Below are 22,865 nucleotides of genomic sequence, written 5' to 3'. Positions count from 1 at the left end.
TCCATCACCCCTCTCCCCTTCCTTTCCCCTTGCGTCACTTGTGGCAGTGACTGTGGGGACACCAGGGAGAACACTTGCTCGTCCTCAGTCTGGAGGAGGTAGAGAGAGACCGGACTACTTTTTATGAATTCCACCCTCCGACTCAACTAATCCGAAACACAAAGGGGAAATGTGTCTTGTCGCAGTATATTAATTTGTCTATCGGTCCATAAAATTGGTAATTAAGATCACAGCTCTGATCACATAGCAGGTGTCCGGTGAGACCGGTTCAACCGCCGTCCAAATGGCAACGCAGACCGAACCAGATGCTGACTTTCCTCAAAGGTCAAGGCAGCTACGTACAGCATCCAAGTATCTTTGAGTTGCCCTGTCAATTTTAATGAACACCCTGACCTTAAACAAAGGAAACGGCCCAGTCAGAATGCCGAACTTACATTACAAGGAGCCTCGGAATCTCCATGGGAGGGCGGGGAGATGTAAGGCGAACACCGGCGAAGCTATTTACCGCCAACGATAATTGAACTTTGCAAACAAAACACATCTTCAAAGTTTCTTTACTTTCCTTCCTGTCTCATGTTGTGTTGCGAGCATAATCCCCCAGGCGATTGAGTGGCTACTCTGCATTAATTATCCAACCGACACATAAATAGTTATGGAAACACTTTATGGAGCCGTGTATTGCTCTGAGAATTTCGCCGACAGGTTCCGAAGACGTGTTACCTTGAGGAAGAATCCGGCATTTTCTCCAGGAGGACCCTTCAGACCTTTCGTTTAGAGGATTCAAAAACAACTTTCACAGAAACCAGAGGTGGGATTCATAAACGGAGCTTGCAGCCTTCAGGTCTCCGTCAGCCAGACATACAGTCTGAAACAGCCGGCTGCCTCAACTGCATGTGAAGACTCAGTACGAGGTTACTCAAAGACATAATATAATAATACTAATAATCTCTGTCCCCACAAAATGAAAACAACCAATTATATTTAATAACACATTGAGATCGATTTTTGTCGTGGTTTTTCATGTAAACCCTCTAGATTAATTCATCCACTATGATACTGTTACTGTATATTATAGTATACAGTCTTCATACATTTGAATAGGCCTCCCTCAGTCTAAATGCACAGTGTAACCATGACGCTCTCCTCTGAGGTGCGGCGACACAGCATCTTTGACGTGCGGTTCAACGTCAGGTTCTTGACCGGTGACGTATTCGGGCAAACGGCGAAAGCTTTCGTCAGTTCTCTCCAGGTCATTAGTACACACTTTCACACTCAAACCATGGTGCATCTGACGACAATTCATCTTAATTGGTTCCTTTTATTCTTGCCTTGACTGTAGAAGCTCGACTGGCGGATAATACACGCATCATCTCAACTTCTCTGTTCCCGACTGTCTCAATAGTGCTCTGTGTGGTCGAGTCATCATTTGAAGATAATTGACCTGAATTGTGAAAAGTGTTGACTATGACGTGATATGCAATGTTCAGACGACGGGGCATTCTTTGTCGGCAGTAGTACAAGTTGTTCTCCCTTGATCCCTGTATTGTTACGGCGTGGTGTTCGGTGACATCAACCCTGTCTGGGTGTTCAAATGGTTCGTCTTTTTTCGTGTCCTTGGAGAACACCACTCGACACACTTCCACACCTTCGGACGTTTGTCTGAAGTTGTTCCCCGACAGGGTCTCCATGCTGGCCGGGGCTGCGGGAAGCCGTTCAGCCTTCCGTCCCGCTCGCTCAACACACAGTGACTCATCATGTCATCACGTACGCTCCTGGAGGACCTACGCTCCACCGTCGCACTCCGGTCCTGTTCCCACAGGGGATGTTGCAGAGCTTCCGGGGGTAGCGGGGAGGAGGAGCCAGGGTGCCCGCTGAGCTAGAGCCCTCGCGACGGAGTGGGGAGGATCGCAGCAGGCGGAGGGGGGAGGAACCTGGACGTGGTAGCCCCCTTCCCAGTGTCGGTTGTGAGAGGGGGGGGGGGGTTCGCCTGTCAGGGGGCACCGTGGACAAAGAGACGGTGGTCAGACGTCAACCCACTAAGCAGTGAAAAGAAAGAATGACAGAGAGAGAGGGAGAGGGAGGGAGGAGAGGGAGTGGGCGAGGGAGGGGCCGATCCAGACAGAACGAGAGAAATCCGCTCTGAACCGTCCCGCCCCTGGGCCATTTACTCCCTCCTCCTTCTCCCCTGCCAACCCCCCTCCCTCCCCTCCCCATCCATCTCCTCTCCCTGTGTGCCAGGACGAGGTCACCCAGGGGTGAGAAGTGACATCCCTTCAAATTGCATCATTTTGCTGAGCACGCTTATAGGCGGTGTGATATTTCACAGGTCAGTGCCTATAATAAGAAGCCCTGCCTCTCCCAGACCACCCACCTGATGTCTCTGACCTTTTACAATTGGACTTGGAATTTACTTCAAAATTTCGACTCCAGAACTCCCCCCGCCCCCCCACTCCTCCCCCTCCCCTCTCTCGCTCTCTCGTCTGCTTTTTGAACCCTCTACGGTACCTTTCTCTGATGTCGTGGTGGGGAAAGAAAGGGGATCCAGAGATCAGACAGTAGAGATTTGGGCTTTAGTTTGTAGTTGATATTTGCGGGTATTGTCGTGGCTTTGCTTCAACACCAAAGCCGTAGGAACACCGTTGTGGTTGCGGCGCCGTGACTTTTTTACTACGAAGATCAAACGCGTCAGTCAAGCAGGGCACAGACATTCCACGTCTACATTATTCATAACCAGATGCCAGTCTGGACCCGGCTCAAAGGCAGGATAATCACATGGAACCTTGTGTCAACAGGTCGTCTTTTATTCTGCTGAGTTATTGTTCCGAATTTGCTGTCTTCGATGTTTTGTTTAAACAGCGGGTATACAACAAACATGAGGGATGTTATTTACAGTAAAGGATTTCTAGTAGGTCTCACAGGCCTACTTTTTTCTTTCTCCTTTGCCCGAGGCTGCCTACATAAATCACCCATTGTATTATTAAAGAGGTCATTTATTTTTGCTCCTTTCTCACAATATTTAAATTCTTACCTTTTTAATTACATACTCTTGGGCTTTTCCAACTCCTCATATCCTGAAGCGCCCGCTAATTTACTTTCTGTCATAATAGTAAATGAAGAATTTCATCAGGAGGACTTGTACCCAGCGGGCAATATTGAGTTTCAAACAATTGCGATTCAAGAATCTCTCTCTCTCTCTCTCTCTCTCTCTCTCTCTCTCTCTCTCTCTCTCTCTCTCTCTCTCTCTCTCTCTCTATCTCTCTCTCTCTCTATCTCTCTCTCTCTCTGTCTCTCTCTATCTATCTCTCTCTCTCTCTTTCTCTGTCTATCTCTCTCTTTCACCCTTTCATTTTCATTTGGCGGTAATCAAGTTAAAATCTCATCAACCTGCCAGATGCGACAGTGATAAAAGCAAAATTATTTGCCACTTCAGCGCCAATGTTAAGCTAATAGATTGTTGTGTTTCTCACACAGCAACAGAAGTTATGTACAGCTTGGATTTTACTGACATCATCCTTTTATATCGTTTATTATAGTTTGTGATGTGGAAATGTTGTATCATAAAATGTGTATTATTATTAATTGATCTTTAAACAGATATCGACATTTTGGCCGATGTTTCCACTGATTACAACACCCCGCAATATCCATAGCATGTGGTAATTGGGTCCCATATAGCAAATTATCATATATCAGCAATCACTGATAACCCATGACGAAATATCTCTGGAATATTCCAGTAGATAACCAGAGAATCAAATCATAGTTTCAGGTGACATTTCTCATCAGACATTCCCCCTGGGGTGTGACGTTGGGTTTTGTCGCTCCGCTTAGCGATCGCCCCCGCCGCAGAACTGCAAACTCAGCGAGGACCTTGAGGCTGAGGCCTCATATCCATTGAGATTGAGATTATGGGAGATTATTACTTGAAACTCTGGCGGGGACAGTGAGGGTGATGGGATAGTGACAGGAAGCACAAGGTTTTGCCAAAATGACTCATCTGAAAAAAAAGTTAACTGTTTCAAGAAAATATGATTCAAGAAGAAAAATGCATCTTACTCTGCCTCTCCTCACCTGAAGTTTTGGGCACACTTAAAAAAATCGCTTTTATTAGCTACTCTTATTTAACCTAAAAAATCTGCCGGGAAAGCCAACCCAGGTACATTTAGGCCACAATTTTCGGGTCCGGTTTATTCCCTGACTGATTTATACCCACCAGCGAAATGAGGAAAATGATTTAATGTTGGATTGTGCATAAAGAATGCGTCGAGGGTAAATCAAACTGAGTTATGGTGCGGTGTAAATCATTCATTTGTGACCCGGACCTGAGGAACTGGCCAGAACAAACACATCATCTCCATCATTGCTATTTCTCAATTGTGGAAGAAAGAGAGAGAAAAAAATAATTCAATTTCCTCTTACTTGCATAAACAGTTGTTTTTTGTGTGTGATTTTCTCACAATAAGGAAATAAGAGAATATATGAATACTGTTGTCGGCTTGCAGCAGGTTGGCAGAATCAAGTGAGGCCAACTATTAAATTGTCCCAGAATGCCACTGGGCAGGTTAGAGGAAGTGATGCGTGTAAGCACAGCTGCCCACCCTCCCCCTCCACCTAGCTTTATCCTTAACACCTTTTTGCAAACTGCCTCAAGGCTTATACCATAGTGCACTGCCAAAAAATATGGAGGTGCATTGGTTTGTTTACAGTAAAAAAAAAAAAACATTAATTTAAGTTATTTGAGATAGTAATGCAGTTTTCTTTTTTGGGGGAGAAAACCTATGGTCACAAAAAAATTACGAGACAAAATGTCAAAAAGCAAGCAAGGAAATTCATTATTCATTTTACATTCATTAGTTAACATTTCCTTGTTATCAATCATTCATATTGACATTAAACAAAACACAGCGTCTTTGGTCACTTGGTTCACAGAATACTAATCCTCCACTGACCCGGCGTCACTTCTCACACATCCAAGCCCTACACTCCCCAGCCAAGACCAGACCACAGGAGACCTGCCCTACATCTGTGCACTCCCTCCACCTGTAGCACACACACACACACACACACCCTAACACACACTCGTTCACACACACACACACACACACACACACACACACACCCTGTGTGCACCGCCCTCCCCCAGATGGACACACTCACACAAACACACATTTGTGGACAACCCATCCCTCCACCCCCCACTTGACTGTGGCTCTCTCCTCCACTGACCCCAAGGTGTCACTTGTGGTCCCTAACAGTCCACCCGAGAGGCTCCGGTGCCGTCCAGACCTGGGCAGGCTGTAGACCCCCAGGCTCCACCCCTCCATGCTGGGCACAGGCCTGGACCTCCCAGCTTGTTACCCGAATCCAGCCTGTGCAGCCTGCTCTATCCAACCGCCTGTCAATAATGAATGGAAACCATTTCTGCTTGTTCTCTACCTGCTGGAAAAAAGGACTAAAGATCCCACCTGCCAATCACCCCCCCCTCCCCACACACACACACACACACAGTCACATGCACAGATGCACACACTCACATGCACACACACACACACACACATTCATATGCACAGATGCACACATACACACTCACATGCACACACACACACACACACACTCACATGCACACAAACACACCCTCACACGCACACACACACCTCACATGCACACACACACACACACCCCACACGCACACACATACACACTCACATGCACACACACACCACACACACAGTCACATGCACACACACAAACACTCACATGCACACACGTAACACTCCCTACCTTACGTGAATGCTCCCTGCCCTCACGGAATTGTTCCGGGTCACCGAAAAAAGAAATCCGCGATCAATGGCGAGGAAGGCCTTTGCCACGGTTAGGTCTCCGTGTCAACGGGGAGGAAGAGGCGTAACGGAAGGGGCGGGGGGGGGGGGGGTGTTGGAAGGTGACCGGGATATGAGTCACAGGATCTTTCTGATCAGCTCTCACCCCCTGTGATCCCAGAGACAGCGGAAGAAGAGGAGGAGGAATCTCGTGTCACTGGCAGGATTTGTGTCTGCGTGACCTAAAAAGCACTCCTTTCCTTCTCGGCCTCATGCAAAAATAATCACGCCTTCAGGGGAAACTCTAACTTTGATACGTTTTTTTTTCTTCTTCTTTATTTAAAGATACGTTCTGAAAAGTAAAGACAAAAAAAAGTAAAGAGAGTGATGTGTGAGTGGTGATCGGATAAGGAACGGGACGCCACTGTGTGAGGGACAGAGAGACATGACGTCACCTACATTTATCAGACGCTCTTATCGAGAGCGACTTACAGTCAGTACAGGGACATTCCCCCCGAGGTAAGTAGGGTGAAGTGCCTTTCCCAAATACACGACGTCGTTTTGGAACGGCGGGGAATCGATCCGGTAACCTTCTGATGACTAGCCCGACTCCCTCCCCCGCTCAGCCATCTGACTCCCTGCTTTTCTCCTTCTCCTCCTCCTCCTCTGAGCCTGGGCCCAGTCCTCAGAAGCACTTTGTCACCAGTGTGTTTGTGCGTGAGCGCATTAGACTGATGTGACGAGGTCCCAGCGACATGACAGGTTTTTTTTTGGGGGGGGGAACGTGCTCTCTCGGTTTCTTTTCTACTTCGCGATGTAAGAACACGCATTGTGTCTCGACGGTCGCTCGCGGTTGTTGTTTTTTTTTTTTCACGTCTTTGTTATTAGCTGCCGCGTCTCCTTCACAGAGCCATGAAGTCTGGCAGAGGTGGAGAAGCTCTGCCAACGGACACATATTCCCTTCTGCGGTTTGTTTCACGCGTCGGGTGTTTCGTTTTTCGACTCGCTCTGCTTCTCTCTCTCTCTCTCTCTCTGTCTCTGTCTCTGTCTCTGTCTCTCTCTCTCTCTCTCTGTCTTTCTCTCTGTCTCTCTGTCTCTCTCTCTCTCTGTCTCTCTCTCTCTCTTTGGACTTGTTTGTCATTTCCAGAGGTCACCTCGAGTGTTAACAGAAGGTAAAATAGAGAAAGAGAGAGAACATCTCTCGCAGATAGGACTCAAGTCTGCCAATGTTCTGTTGCTACTATCACTCGTTCACGCTTCACTTTCCCCTCCCGTCCTCTCTTGCCTCTTACTGACGACTCACCGCGCTCCGCCCCAGAACACCTGCAAATATCTCCCTCTGTCCTAATGTGGCAATTCTCCAAAGTCATTTTCAATTATGCTTCAATGAATCCTGTTATTAGAGGAGAGACTTTGCTGTGGTGTGCCTCGGGTGGAAATGTGTGTGCGTGTGCCAAGTGTGTTTGTTATGCTCTGTTCATACGCTACGTACACACACTCTGTGTGTGTGCGTGTCCGTGTGTGTGTGTGTGTCCATGCGTGTGTGCGTCACTGCTCGCATGTGTTTTCAGTCACGACCACTGTGTCGCGTGTATGATTCCGTGTTTCAGTTACAATTGGACGTGTATTGTGCGTGCGTGCATCAGTGTGTGTGTATGTCTGCCAGTTTGTGTGCGTAACCCGCACGTGTGTATACATGTTCCACAGATAAACACCCTGACAGCTTGTACAATGCGGTTTTCTTGCCGAGATAAGCGGTGCTGATGGTTGTGGAGATTATTAAAAGTTATATCTGCTGCCTTTGCTCCAGACAGTCCTCTTTGACGCACTCCTCATATTTCTCTCCCCCTCTTCTCCCTGCATCTCTCGCTCTCTCACTTCTTTTTCTCGGTGGCTTGCATCACTGGCAGAATGGATTTTCAGAGTCATCATAAAACTTTCAGCTCCGCTCCAGTATGAACTCACAGCTACCCTGGCAGGCAGTTTGCTGAAAGAGCCTCTTCTCGTTTCTCTCTGTGATGCTGTTGACAACTGCTAGTGTTGTCGAAGCATCAGGAACCTTACCGAACCTCTTGAATGGGAATCTTATTATCGCGTTAGTCTTAAACCCCGCTAGGGTTCTATACAATTGGCTACTTCAAGACATGAAATGCAGAGTTTAGAGTTGGAATCTGGAGGGTGTTTTTGGAGAGACTGGAGAGTGGTTTTTTCAGGTCTCTTTCAGTCCTTTCTCCACTGTTCCTCTTTGTTCCTTTTAGATTTCTTTTTAAAGATGTTTTAAAGAGAGAGACAGAGAGACAGAGAGAGAGAGAGAGAGAGAGAGAGAGAGAGAGAGAGAGAGAGAGAGAGAGAGAGAGAGAGACAGAGAGAGAGAGAGAGAGAGAGAGAGAGAGACAGAGAGAGAGAGAGACAGAGAGAGAGAGAGAGAGAGAGAGACAGAGAGAGAGAGAGAGAGAGAGAGACAGAGAGAGAGAGAGAGAGAGAGAGAGAGAGAGGGGGGGGGGGGGGGGGGGGAGGCATGCAACAAAGAGCCAAGGCCGGATTTGGACCCAGGTCTCTGCGGTAAGGCCTCAGCCTACATACCACCCTCGCTGTGTTCCTCTCTGCTACCCCACTCCTCCCCAAACCACACAACTCAGTGTTTTGCTTCATCAGCCCTTATCATTTTGCTGGCAGGCCCACTTTGCCCAATACCTGGTCTTTTGCGCTATTGTTAAATCTCAATTGCTAAGCTCTCATCACTCAGTTTTGCCTGAGGTCTGGCATCCTCCATCAGTCAGCAGGAGTCGGCGTTGAGGATCTGGGACTGCAGCCGACTCACAGCTAATGGGTTCCCCTTGTGGTCTAGCTTTGGGAGACAATGGCCTAGAATCTCAAATGATAGTCCTAGGTGAGTGAACATGTGTTCAGTTTTGCCCCCTCCCCTTCCTCCTCTCCTCTTCCTCCCTTCCTCTGGCCCCTTAACGTGGGACACTGTGTTTGTCCAACGCACTGTTTGTCCAACGTTCTGAACTCATCTCAGGATTTACGTCAACGGGAGATTGACGTCTGAAGCCGGGGGGGGGCTTGATCCAACCTCAGGGTTCTTGGACAAGAAAAGTTTTCTTTGATATTTTCTCTCTGTCTTTGCCTTTCTCTCTCTCTCTCTCTCTCTCTCTCTGTCTCTCTCTCTCTCTCTCTCGCCGTCTCTCTGAGGATGGACTTAGCAAAGTTGTGATGTCAGGTGAGCCTTTCGTTAATCCGGTCTCGACATTCGGTCCTCGGCAATACCTTGTTTGCCACGCCGGAGGAATTTCGACACAGCTCCCTCTCCGCTCCCAGCTCTGTCCTCTTTGGCGTCTCTCCTCGCTTATCTATGCAAACACAGAGTCCGTATCTCGCTCTACTGACACCAGGCAGGTTCTCTTCAAGGTCTTCTGTCTGCCTACATTGCCAGATAGATCGCTAACCTCTCTGTTTTGCCTCGGAAGCGAGCAGAAGACTTAGAGTCCAGGTTTAGGTTTCCACGCACTCGCTGGCTCTTTTATCTTTGTGTTTCTGTGGGGGTGAGGGACTGAGGTGATTTGGTTGGGAGTCATTTTGTTGGTGGTTCTCTTTGAAGTCCTGGGCTTTTTCCATCTTCTCTCTCCCCCTGGAGCTTTGTCCGCAGTGTGCGAGCCGCATACCGCTGAAATGTTCTGGTTTGCTGGCAGCCATCTGGCGGATCCTCACCACAATCCCTAATGCGATTTTTGGCCACTGATTTTTTTTTCTTTTCCTCTCCATTTTTTAGTGCTTGTTCGTTTTGATGCTCACGGAGAAACACTGACACATTTTGCTCTGTCTGTCTCTCGGATTCTCTCGCTGTTTCTAATTACCCCCTTCCCCAGCCTCTCCGAAAATGGATTTCAACTAATCAAAACGCCCCTGCTTTACATTTGCTGCGGATGGCAGTGGTCAATTTCTTTAAGAAAACATAACACATTCTGCCTTTTTCCGGGATTGATTTAGCAGGATCAGAAGAGGACTGTCACATGGGTTTTAGGACCATGGAAATAACTTTTTTGTTGGTGTTGTTGTTTACAGGGATGGTCTAAACCAAAACTGTGTGTGTGTTGTGCTGAGCTTAAACCAGACAGACATGAGAGAACTTCCCAGGCTGTACAGTAGCAGTGTACAATATCAATGGTATATGGAGCTTCCCCAAAGCTCTGTTTACCTCCGAGAGCACCACCACTTCACTGTGAGAAATGCATTGCATCCCCTCCCGAGGGTTTTTTAACTGCTAACAGACACTCATGCACCGAAACACACCTACGCGCGACTACACACGCCGACTCTCAACTACACGCACCCCCCAAATACACACACACAAAGTCACCCTTAATCCCCTTTACCGATACTCAAAGAATATTTCCGGCATCCCTATCTAACATCGCAAACAAAACTAAATCCATTAGTTTCGCCGACTCCAGAAAGACTTGAGATGTTTCTTAAACTGTCCAGCAGAATGAAAAAGGGAGTGCTGCTTGATTCTGTTGATGGGACTTTGGCACGCTCAGGCTCAGTCCATAAAAAAAAAAAAAAAAGAAAAGTAAACTGACAATTCTCAAAAGGGAGATTGCTTTTTTTTCTCTTGCCTCGCTCGTGCAATGCAGTACCCTTCGATGCCTTCCCACGATGCACCTCGACCGCAGCCCAGTCACAGCAACAGGTGAACATCAGTTCGGACGGACGTGAATGCTGGAGATGAAGCGACTGCAGAGCGTGAAGACAACACTCCTCCTGTCAGCGGAAGAGGGAGCCTCTGTTGCTGCCTTAATTGCTGTGCTTATTATGACTGCTTTCTTCCCTGGAGACACTCATGAATATTTCGCTGTTGTGTTTTGGGGGTTTGGAATAACAAGAAGATGAGAATGAGTCGGTCTTGACTGAGGGAAGTGGGATAGGAGTTTGTCTCCCTGTCAGGAGTTAGTTTTGTCTAAATTTGTGAACAAAGCTTCTGTGCTCCACCTGCGGAGGACAAACTGGGGTTATAAATGGGGTTTATCATTTCATGGGATGACTAATGGACGATACACGTTGCCGGGGTCAATTTTGCGTTATTACTCAGTAGCTATGTTGAGATATTGGGATACATGTGTTGTTGTGCGGCGACAGTTATGAGAGATTCACTGTGGGACCAACACGGTCCTGCTAAAACATGCTAGCATGTGATACCACGGTCCCTAAAGGCATCGTAAAACAAAGACACAGCCCTCCAGTCAGGCACCGTACCATGCGCGGTCGTAATGTCACCCAGAGGGGGACTCGTACAGAGTCATGGGGCCCCGGGGGGCTCTCGTCTAACTCTGTTCCACAACCTGGGACTCTGTTCTAACTCCCCGGGGCCCCGGGGGGCTCTCGTCTAACTCTGTTCCACAACCTGTCACCCACGATATCCCCCCCACCCCCCGCCCCTCATCCCCATCCTCCAGCACCAAACTCCTCTCCCCTAACTGTCTTTTAATATCCTGTAGAAGCAGCGGGGACGCCGCGTCTGTCTGTCCCATTATTGTAATCATAGCCGCCGTCTCCTCCAGCGCTCTCTCTCCCAGGGAATGAACTGCAAGGAGAGCAGGGATCTTATTGTCATTTCCAGCCAAACCCTATTACCGCCGGAGCCAAGCCGGTTGCCCGCGCGCCCGAGACAGGAAGTAGAGAATCAAAACGGAGCCTTCGGAAAGGAAATGGGGATCATCCTCGTTATTTATTCGCCCCTTCCCCCCTCTCTCTCTCTCTCTCTCTCTCTCTCTCTCTCTCTCTCTCTCTCTCTCTCTCTCTCTCTCTCTCTCTCTTTCTCTCTTTCTCTCTCTCTTTCTCTCTCTCTCTCTATTACTCTCTCTCTCTATACATCTCTCTCTATACCTCTCTCTATCTCTCTTTCTCTCCCACTCTGTCTGTTTCCCTCGCTCTCTATCCCTCTGTCTCTCTGTCTCTCTTCGGTGTGGGTCACAGATCCAAATGGGAGTTTCTGCGTGGGTGGAAGTAGTGTTTTTCATCACCCCTCTGTTCTCAGACTTAACAGTGTTATGGGAAGAATGATTTCATGACCAGCAGTTAGGATGAGATGGAGAAATTTGAAATGTTTCAAGGGATTAAGCTAGCTAACGGGCTCATTCGGGGCTGCTAAATTATTTAATCCCCAGGATTCTGATACATCCACGTGTTTTTGCACGCGTCACATTCCATTTCAAAGCAGTCATTGGGGCGAGCGTTCATTATTCACTGTGTTAGCTCCCTGGATGTCCCTGAACGGTTTGCTTTCCCCGGGACATTCGCGATTGGTTGTTCGTTGCCGGCAGGCGTAACTGATTGGTTAAGCTCTTTCATTCTGCAGCCGGGTGGGTTCAGCCGTTCATGTTTCTGGCTGTTGGTGACGGGGTGCACCATGGTCACATACTCTGATCAATACTCTGCCAGTCTGGCAAGGGAATAGGGGAGGGGGAGGGGAAGGGGGAGGGGGTTTAGACAGTTGTAAACCGTCCTTTGAACCTTGATTCAGTGTTCCGTCGAACCTTGATCCGGTGGTACAGTCCTCCCCCCTTGATCCGGTGGTACAGTTCTCCCCCCTTGATCCGGTGGTACAGTCCTCCCCCCTTGATCCGGTGGTACAGTCCTCCCCCCTTCTTCTCTCTTTCTGTCCACGCCTCCCTGAAATGTCACGGCTTTCGATTCCTACATTCAGATTCACCCGCTTGTGTCTTTTCCTCCCAGGTCCACTGACTACGGGTCCACCTATGAGAAGATGAATGACAAAGTGGGGACCAAGACCGTCCTGAGTTACCTATACGTCTGTCCCACCAACAAGCGCAAGGTAGGAAACAGCTATCAAAAACCCAAACTCACCCAAAGAAAGAAATGGGAAAAAATGATGGAAAAAAATAAATAATAATCTGTTATTGCACTCGCATCACCGCCTGCCCCTCGCTCTCTAAACTCCCTAAGGGCAGGCCTAAGGTCTCTGGTCCAACTTCCATGAAAACGTTGTGTATGTCGACAGTGTGCTTAGAGGCCCCAGCTGGCTCCATGGTAACCTAATCTGATGGAGGGAGTCAAATCCTCCCACAGATCAGTAGCACTGAACCTGAAAAGCTGCACCTGAAGAGTGGGTTAGAGGGAGACTGAGCCTGCAGGCTGCTGTCAGGGTCAGCCTGGGACTCAGTAATACTGCAGGCTGACCCTCTGGCTCTCTCTGGCTCTCTCTGGCTCTCTCTCTGGCTCTCTCTCTGGCTCTCTCTGGCTCTCTCTCTCTCTCTCTCTCTCTCTCTCTCTCTCTCTCTCTCTCTCTCTGTCTCTCTCTCTCTCTCTCTCTGTCTCTCTCTCTCTCTCTCTCTCTCTGTCTCTCTCTCTCTCTGTCTCTCTCTCTCTCTGTCTGTCTCTGGCTCTCTCTGTCTGTCTCTGGCTCTCTCTGGCTCTCTCTCTCTCTGTCTCTCTCTCTCTGTCTCTCTCTCTCTGTCTCTCTCTGTGTCTGTCTCTCTCTCTCTCTCTCTGTCTCTCTCTCTCTCTCTGTGTCTGTCTCTGGCTCTCTCTGGCTCTCTCTGGCTCTCTCTGGCTCTCTCGCTATTATGCTGCCTCACTCTTTTTCTTTTTTTTACTCTCTCTTTCTTTTTCTTTCTTTTTCTCGGTATTACACTGTCTCATTCTCCTCTCTTTCTTTTTTTTCTCTCTCTCTTCCTCTCTACTTCTCTCTCTCTCTTTCTCTCGCCAGTCTGGATAGGAGAGCTTATCCAGTATGAGGTAGTGTAGTGACTGTGAGAGGCTTTGGAAGGGAGAAGACACTGGATCTCTGGCTACACGTACACACATGAACACACACACAGAGACACACACACACAGACACACACATTGAGGCCCGTACGCGCAAACGCTGTCAAGGTTATTTTTGCTCATGCACTGAGCGCATTTGAGTTTTATTTCCAACTTACTCACGTGACATTATCCCTATCATCATCTATTTTTCCACCAAACGAGATGATCTTATTATCCCGTTGAGTGAGTTGAAAAATGCGGGTTTAGGGGAGTGTGTGTCCATGTGGGAGTACACGTGTGTGTGGGGTAGAATGATGTCACAAACCTCCTCATCTCCATGACGACCCATGGCCTTGACCCCGATCCCTCTCACCTTATCAGTTGTCTCGTTATGTTCGATTTCCCCCCCAGAGAAGATGGAACACCACACGTATTTGTTTGTTTGTTCGTTTTCAATTCCCCAAAATATTAGTCTGAAACTGTTTCCTAAAAAAGCTCTCACACAATGCACACAAACGCACACACAAAGAAAAGTAGTTCTCACCTGTTGTCTAAGAAGAAGGTTGAAGCAGTGACCTTTTCCAAAACACATAACTGAAGTGAATGATGGCGGTGACATTTAGCGTCAAACCTTTTAAAAAGACACACATTAGAAACCTCGCACCCTTCCCTGTTTTGTCCTTAGGTCTCAGATACACTTCAACTCACACGTCCGCACCCTATTGATTTATTAACTGAAATGATTGGCTAATTAAATACAGTCACATAGACAGACACGCACACAAGCAACCAACGAGACCATCAATAAAGTACATACGCTGTACTACACATGATGATCCCCCCCCCCCCCCCCCCCCCGTGAATTGGCTAAAAATGACCGAAATCAAAGTGACATTGGGATGATAATGGTGATGAAGGACGCTCTCTAAATGTCGTTATTTCCCCCCGTTCTGAGGACAGAGGCCTATTTACACTTCTCTAACCACCATTCGCTCGTAGACACAGCCCAATTGATCTGCCTCGACGTGATTCATTTGCTGCGGGGCGTCCGCCCTTGTCTTTGTTTACTAGCTCCCCCCCCCCAGCCACCTCACGCTTCGGCCCCCTCAAACGAAGCCGGGGCTAAGGAGATAGCGCTTCGCGCATGACGATTAGCCTGGCGTTAGCTTAGCGTCCCCGCTGTTGGCTAGCTGTTCATCTAAGCAGATCACAAACACACACACACACACGCACGAGGGTTATCCCCCCTGACCGCCATCGATCGTGTTTTGTTACCCACCTCACTCCCTGTGTTCCAGGGTTAGGGGAGGGGGGGGGAGCACAGGAGCCGTGTGGATGCGGAGTGAAAGCTGAACCGCCCTCAGGTAGTGTCGCCTCTGCTCTGTGCGTTCAGGGGAGGAAAGTAATCAGGCTTTTCAGAGCAATGGGTCCACTGTGAATAAGTCATCCCAACAGTCATTGATCACTGTGGCGTGTGTGTGTGTGTGCCCTCCTCCTTAAATAGATTCTGCACGGACAACACTTAAGCTATCTAGATCGTCTGAGACTCAAAAGCGACGCTTGGCAAATTGTTACACTTAGCACTTTGGACGTTATTTATGTATTTACATTTCTTAGGAGTGCTGGTTAAACTTGAAACCATGGGACACAAAATAAGTCAAATGACGTACGCAACCCTGGTGGAATGGTGTTTGCCACCCAGCGCAAAGGCAGTCCTTTGTGCTGTGGAGGTCTGAATGAACAATCCGTTAAGTCCTTCTAGCTAGTTTGCTTTGCGTTATGCATTTCGAACCTTGGTTTTAGTTGATTTGAAGTGTTGAACAGCTCTTAAACTCAGACAGTTTTTTATTCGATAAAATATTTGTTCCCAGTCTCCAATAACTACATGCCTTGTGGTAAAACTTACAGTATATTTATAAGACTGTATTGTCTTACTTACAGTGTTGTTGGTTAGGGAGTTGAAGGTAATAACGTAAAGTATGTAAAGTATGTTGATTTTGAAAACAACATACGAACATGACCATACAAAACACAAATAGAAAAGAGACACATTCTTTGACACATATATTCCAGACATTTCTGAAGGTCACAGAAACTTGAAGTGAATTATTATTATAAAAAATGCAGGGAAAAGTGACAGGATTGTCAATTGTATAACCTTCAAGGTCTTCCTGTATTTTGTATTTCCTACCTAAGTAGGCTCTGTGACGAGAACTAAGAGATGCAAGGTGAAACGTAATTTCCACCTCCATAATAAACACCCTCGCTTAATGCAATATTATGCAAAACGATTAGACCTTAAAAACTGTAAATTGGATCTGACAAGGCGCCAAGACACTGTCGAGCAACAAGGAGCCCCCCCCCCCCCCCCCACATTCCCTCCCTCCCTCCTGTTCTCCCAATCCCCCCCTTTACTCTCCCAGAAGTGACGTGTAATGAATGGCAACTTTGGGAGGCCGTGGACCAATGAAAAGGCCGGACGGGAATCCGCCGGCTGTTTATTGGCTGTTAATGAAAAACAATTTATCTAAATCACCACCGGGGAGGGTGGGTAGTTAAGGCGACGGAACGAGCTGCTGGGATTTCTGTCAGTGACAAATGGGATGCTGTTTTTCCAATTCAAATCCTGTTGAGAAAAGAAAACACAGCCGTCTGGGTCTAACTACCCCCACACACTCCCTTTTCTCCTCAGTAGCCTATATCCTTTCCCCGAGGACTGTGGGTACTGTAGTTTAATTATGATTAAACCACAGGTGTCTGGTGACATCGTACTACATTACTTCCAAGGTCCAAAGCATATTTGCACAGATGAGGTGTGTCTGACATATTAATAGACATAACTGTTGATTACGTTGGAAGATGAGAACCAAAGTTTAACTGTGTAAATGTTTGATACGGGTACCTTAATATTTATAAAGGAATGAACTGTTGTGAACATGTCTGTTCACTTGCAACCTCTAATAAACTGTGTTATATTACAATGCTACACTGCAGCCATATTGTGGTGTCATGTGACCTTGACTTATCAGGCCTGAGGTTTCTAAGCAATACATTTACCTAAAAATACATTTAATTTGCTCTTTACCTAGAGGAAATAAATTGCATGATTAATAAGCAAAACAATACGAATTTTAAAAACAATTATTTCATTTAATTGACCTCGGCACTTTAACAAAGCCTTAGATTTGACATTCACGTACATTACATAGTCAAATCGATGTAAACACCTTTATTGATTCTGTTAAGGGCTGTTTGGTTGGTGTGGTTGTTTACTGTCTGAAGGGACTTGTTTTGCGTACAAGTCTCCAAATGATTCATATTGAGCCTGTAATTTACATTTTCATGAAACACCATCTCATGACTAAATTAAGGGTTAGGCTGTACACAACTGAGCATGAAATGAAGAACTCCACAAGTGTGGCCAAAACAAAACAAAATATAACAAGAGGAAAAATCGCAAATAATTGCTCAGATTATGTTTCGCTTATCATACTTAAACATATTGTTTCAAACAGAGAGACAAAAAGCCTCAGGAAATTCTAACGCTATATTATTATATTCTCATTGTCAAGGTAACAGTGTTTGTAGTTAGTTGTTTTTTTGGGAGAAGTGGGTGACGAGCATCCGGTGTATACACCCACGAGTGCCCTGGAAACGGCCTCAAAACCATAGCAACAGGAACAGGAGAGTTCTCTGGCTGTTCACTCAAATGGAGTTGGATCAAGTGGAGTTTGTTAGTCTTGGTAGCGGCTCAACGCGTGCCAAACACGGGGCCTGTTGTGCTGACTCTGCTGCTGTGCCCTAACACCTCTGTCCGTCTCTCTCCACCGCCACCTCTCCATCCTCTCTCTCTCTCTCTCTCTCTCTCTCTCTCTCTCTCTCTCTCTCTCTCTCTCTCTCTCTCCATCCCCCCTCTCCCTTCTTTCTTTGTTCTTTGATTCTCTCCCACACACACACTGTCTCCCTCTGCCTCTCCCTCACTCTCGCCCACCCTCCATCTCCCTCCCTCCCTCCCTCCCCTATCCATCTCAGATAATGGTGCTGACCGACCCAGAGTTTGAGAGCAGCCTGCTCATCAGCTCAGACGAGGGGGCCAGCTACCAGAAGTACCGCCTCAGCTTCTACATCCTCAGCCTGCTCTTCCACCCAACCCAGGAGGACTGGGCCCTCGCCTACAGCCACGACCAGAAGGTGAGACTCTGCTTTCCAGATTTTCCTCAGCTCCATCTCACGTTATGAGTAATCGGAGTTCACCATCAGATAAAATGGAGAGAGAGAGAGAGAGAGACAGAGAGAGAGAGAGAGAGAGAGAGAGAGAGAGAGAGAGAGAGAGAGAGGCAGAGAGAGAGAGAGAGAGAGAGAGAGACACAGAGAGAGAGAGAGAGAGAGAGAGAGAGAGAGAGAGAGAGAGAGAGAGAGAGAGAGAAAGAGAGAGAGAGAGAGAGCGACAGAGAGACAGAGAGAGAGAGGGAGAGAGGCAGATGTCGACCACTCGTCATACTCCCTTTACGACAAGATTGGTTTTTGCCTCTTAAAGTTTGGAGCAGATTGTTGATATGACACTGTGTCACACTAAATGTGAATTGACTTCACATACACTCATATTCTTCATATACACCCAGATGAACTATGACCAGCTTGGAATAACATCCTCGTAGGATTTCCAAATAGGATCCTTCCTACACTGATTGAAACCACTCCAAAATAAAGGACTCCATATCCCCAAAAGTCATTTATATTCAAAGCCATACCATATGTACTTTGTATCACTCAACAAAACAATTAAACACCAAACACCATGTTCCTAAGATGTTTACAGTAGCTATAGTTGCAACATCAACCCAGTGTAGTTCAGTCAAGACAATCACGTATTAGATTTGAGCATTTACTGTTACATGACATGGACATGTAGGTTTGACTTTGGCAAAGTGGATGATCTAAGGGAAGCACTCCCTGCCTCCTCGATGTAACACATACATACATGACATATGAGGCAGGGAGCAATAGAGATATAATCCCCCTGGTGGACAGAACATACAGACAGCATGGGGAGAAGGGGATGGTGGAGGGAGGCAGCAGCACTGATCATACAACGACCAGGGTGAGTGAGTGCGTATCCGCTCGTCTTTTAAAGACGCCTTATCGGACGTGGCCCAATGGATATGCGTTGTTAACATTGGTGTGGTAGTGGGCGGAGTAAAGGAAGGTGGAGTAAGATGCCTTACGTCCCCGATAAATGAATGACACGCGCTGCCCGATTGCCCCACCTGAACGAGCTGCGCTTATGTCCTAGACCAGATCAAGTCATTCCTCCCCTTCCTCTTTCTGTCTCACGCTACGCTGGGCTGCGTCACCCACATCCATTGCTCACATCTCCTACCCTGTGAAAAACTGCCATTACGGGCAACGACTTTGACCTCAGATACAAGATGGCTGACAGGCAGGGGGGCCGGCCTGTTGTACAATGGAAAGACTGACGCCCCAAGGTGCGTGATGAGACTCGTATCAATCACAGCAGGGCGGGAGGGAGGAAGGAGGAGGGAGGAAGGGGGGAAAGGGAGGGAGGGAGGGAGGGAGTGGGGGAGTGGGTAAAGGGGAGGGGCTTCCCCTTACAGGCTGTTCATTGGCCTGGAGAGGCCTTAAGAAGAGGAGGGTGTCTGACTGGATGGTCTGCTGAACATGTCTGTGCTGTATTCGTTCCAGCTTGACACGCTGACACGTCTGGTTTCAAAGCGACGTGACAAAACCGCCATCTAAGTGGCGTCAGTGGGTGAGGGAGTCGGGCTAGAAATCAGAAGGGTGCTGGATCGATTCCCCGCCGTGCCAAATGGCGTTGTGTCCTTGGGCAAGGCACTTCACCCTACTTGCCTCGGGGGGGAATATCCCTGTACTTACTGTAAGTCGCTCTGGATAAGAGCGTCTGCTAAATGACTTAATGTAATATATATGTATCTAAGAAGTCTACGCTGTGTGTCTTCTGAGAAATGAGTCATGTACATGTTAGCAGCAGCGTGCACACCCCTGCTCCCAGAGACTGTATGTCTGTGAAAGTATCTAGTTCACCTCTTATCATCTGTGCTGCTTAAGGTCCTATTCACCTCAGTAGAAGATGCAGTGCAATACAAATGCAAAATGAGCCCGTCATAACAGTATGTGTTCTTCAACAGCCTGTTGTCTAGCCTTTACCCAGCTCTTTCTCGCACAGATATTATCTTTATTGAGGTCATTCTTTGTGTCGAGTAAACGAGTCTGAAGACTCCGTCTGACCTTTCGGCTGTTATGTTGGAGCGTGTGGGCCGCCGCACAAAGACAATTACCCATTGATGTAGTCTCTAGTCGTTTAGCCGACAGAGACTGTGGCCAACGGAATTGACTCTCCGAAAAAGAAATGACAGTTGTCCCTCCTTAAAAATAGCGCCCAACGCGACACGACCGCATGGTCTCTTCCTGCACTCCAGCTTTTTGAGGTCCTTAATTGCGTGAGTGTTAAGACCGCTTGTCTGAAATGTTCCTGACAAGAGTCTAGACAACATCCGCGCAGGGTTGTTTGGACTCAGTTACTCCTAAGAGACCTCCCCGGCCCACCACTTTAAAGTCAGGAGGCGAAGGGCGATATATTTCCAACTCGCATCTAGTCGAAGATGTGCAAGCGACGAAGGGAGGTCGCGGCAGTTGCACAAGGGGCCGGATGACAACTCCGTAGAGAGCTCACTGCGGACTTTATGAGAACCAAGTCCAGTCCCCATGACCTCAGTTCCAGAGCCCAGTCTGATCCTCATGAATCGAAGAATACCCTTTTGTCATACAAGCAAGTCAATATGAACTTTTTTCTACCGCTGTCTCCTAATACCTCGTGGACACAACAGACAAGTCCATGGCTCTTGGTGAATTCTGTGGTGGATGTGGTGATCAAACATGACCTAAGCAGACCAAACCCCGCAGGTCGCCGGTACACAACGCAGTCATCAGAGTCACTCGAGGATTTGTGTAACACACTTTATGGCGTTTTCCCTCGACCAAGCATGTTCTTTTTCGGGTGACAGGAGGGCAGATGGAATCAAACCGCATCAATAATCCAGAAGTAGCTGTATTTTTTCCCCCAGAAGGACGCTTGTCATCACCGTCGTGTCCAACTTCCTACAGATCTACGTAAAAAAAAAAAAAAAACCTTTAGTGGTTCTATGCTGTGGGGACAGACATCACTTGGGTTACTCCCTACAGTCAGCCGTTAGTGCTGCCCCCTGTGTGAGCAACTGAAGGCAAGTCTGAAGTCGGTCTGTCACCTTCGTCGGAATCCCAGACTCAGCGGAGATCGCTGACTCGCTTCCTCGGAATTTTCGTTTGAACCATAACTCCACAACCCCCACGCCTTTCCCCCGAACGCACAAAGAAATCAAGGGTTTGAGCAGGCAGAAATTACCCCGAAGTTTCGCATTGAACACCTGAACAAACACATTTGGTAACTGGCGCACACGCTCGCCAAGTCAAATGAGGACACAGAGTTTTCCAATGTAAAATAGTAGGCAACCTAATCTCACCTCTTAATGCATTTTCTGTGTATTCAGGCGAGCTACACCACCACATTGCCTCCAAATGCACCACAGCCTTCCCTTCTCCCTGACTCTCATGTCTTGTTTTTTTTGTAAAACCTGACACTCTGGGGTGAAAAATTCTTTACACCGGTGAAGAAAGAGACCTGGCATCTAGCTCGGTTATTAGTGACACAACAAACACTTCCCCTTCCCCACCCCCACAATGGAGTGCAAACACAATGGCTGATCAGACCCCTTTGCCTCTACTCCAGGTTCGGAATCTGCTTCCGGAGAGAGAGCGATGAGTGCCATCAGTCAGCTAGAGACGTATCGCTGAGAGCAGGGTGCTAATAAGACCATAGATCACAGCTAGCTGCTCGCGGGATGTCGTCGTCATGGAGGGGCGGGGGGGGGGGGGGGGGATTGCGTGCATGAAGGGAAAAGGGTTTTGCGTCGTTCTTGGCATTTAGACACGTGCTAGGACATCGTCTAGGCAAACACACCCAAATGCATACACACATAGTGTAGAGACTCACAGAGAGACCCACAGGGCTCACACAACAGAAACACACACACACGTACACACACACACGTACACGGATCCAGTCACACACACACACACGTACACGGATCCAGTCACACACACACGTACACGGATCCAGTCACACACACACACACGTACACGGATCTAGTCACACACACACACACACACACACACGTACACGGATCTAGTCACACACATACGTACTACAGAAACACACATATATAGTCTAGAAACATAGTCTGGAAAGACAGCAGCTGAAACCTTGTGCGAGGGGCTATATCTCCAGGCTGGTCGTCACGGTGCAACGATGGAACTAGAGAATAGGTCTGGAATCAAAGGTAGATTATGGATACAGTGAGGAGAGAGAGGGCTGACAAGGCAAGCAGAGGTTCAGGCAACAGATGGAGTGGCTCCCACTAATGGAACGGCATATAGGTTGTCTCTCCTTTGTCAAAACAGCAGATGGGAGCTCGTTGGTGAAGGAGGGAGATGGAGAGAGACGAGAGAGAGAGAGAGAGAGAGAGAGAGAGAGAGAGAGAGAGAGAGAGAGAGAGAGAGAGAGAGAGAGAGAGAGAGAGAGAGAGAGAGAGAGAGAGAGAGAGAGAGAGAGAGAGAGAGAGAGAGAGAGAGAGAGAGAGAGAGAGAGAGAGAGAGAGAGAGAGAGAGAGAGAGAGAGAGAGAGAGAGAGAGAGAGATATGAGAGAACATGTCTCCGACAGGGAAGCAGATTGACAAACTGTACCCCCCCCCCCCCCCCCCCCGTCTATGTGGTCCTGTTGCACTTTATTTCACAGGGTTGATTCCACGGGTGCATCCCATAACACAGCACCACTGGTAGCCAGGTAGCAGCCTGGTGCAGAAGCCAGGGAATGTTTATTGTGTTGAACACAAAGAGGGGAAAAAAAAGAAATTGGATGGCCAGTTGCCTGCAGACTTTTCCTTTCATGGCATTCCTCCATTGATAACCGCAAATGCCATCCTTTTGCAGTACGGGCCATACAGTTACATGCACAAGGGGAATCCTTTTGTATATGCAGTGGAATACGATGCCGTGTCAATACCGTCCCTTGGGGACCCGGGTCCGGAGAGCAGGCTAAACTCTGTGCCCTTGGAGAATAGCCTCCGTCCTCTGGACTGACGGTGGCTGTTTAGGATTCACACCTTTACCTCCTCGGCTTTTGATATTTCAACAGGCATCGT

The 22,865-nt window shown here is 47.8% G+C and overlaps 1 protein-coding gene across 1 annotated transcript in view; it reads left to right on the top strand.

The window, feature by feature from the left end:
- Positions 1-22,865, top strand: part of sorcs3a (sortilin related VPS10 domain containing receptor 3a) — a 127,890-nt gene that overhangs the window by 58,502 nt on the left and 46,523 nt on the right. The window contains exons 3-4 of the mRNA XM_084685810.1: positions 12,555-12,654; positions 17,622-17,780. Of these exons, the coding sequence (XP_084541936.1) occupies positions 12,555-12,654; positions 17,622-17,780 (259 nt within the window). The remainder of the gene's footprint in view (positions 1-12,554; positions 12,655-17,621; positions 17,781-22,865) is intronic.

This window comes from Hypomesus nipponensis, chromosome 21 (genome assembly GCF_054491055.1).
Source record: "Hypomesus nipponensis isolate SF chromosome 21, ASM5449105v1, whole genome shotgun sequence".
NCBI lineage: Eukaryota > Metazoa > Chordata > Actinopteri > Osmeriformes > Osmeridae > Hypomesus > Hypomesus nipponensis.
This window is presented reverse-complemented; position numbering and strand designations above follow the sequence as displayed.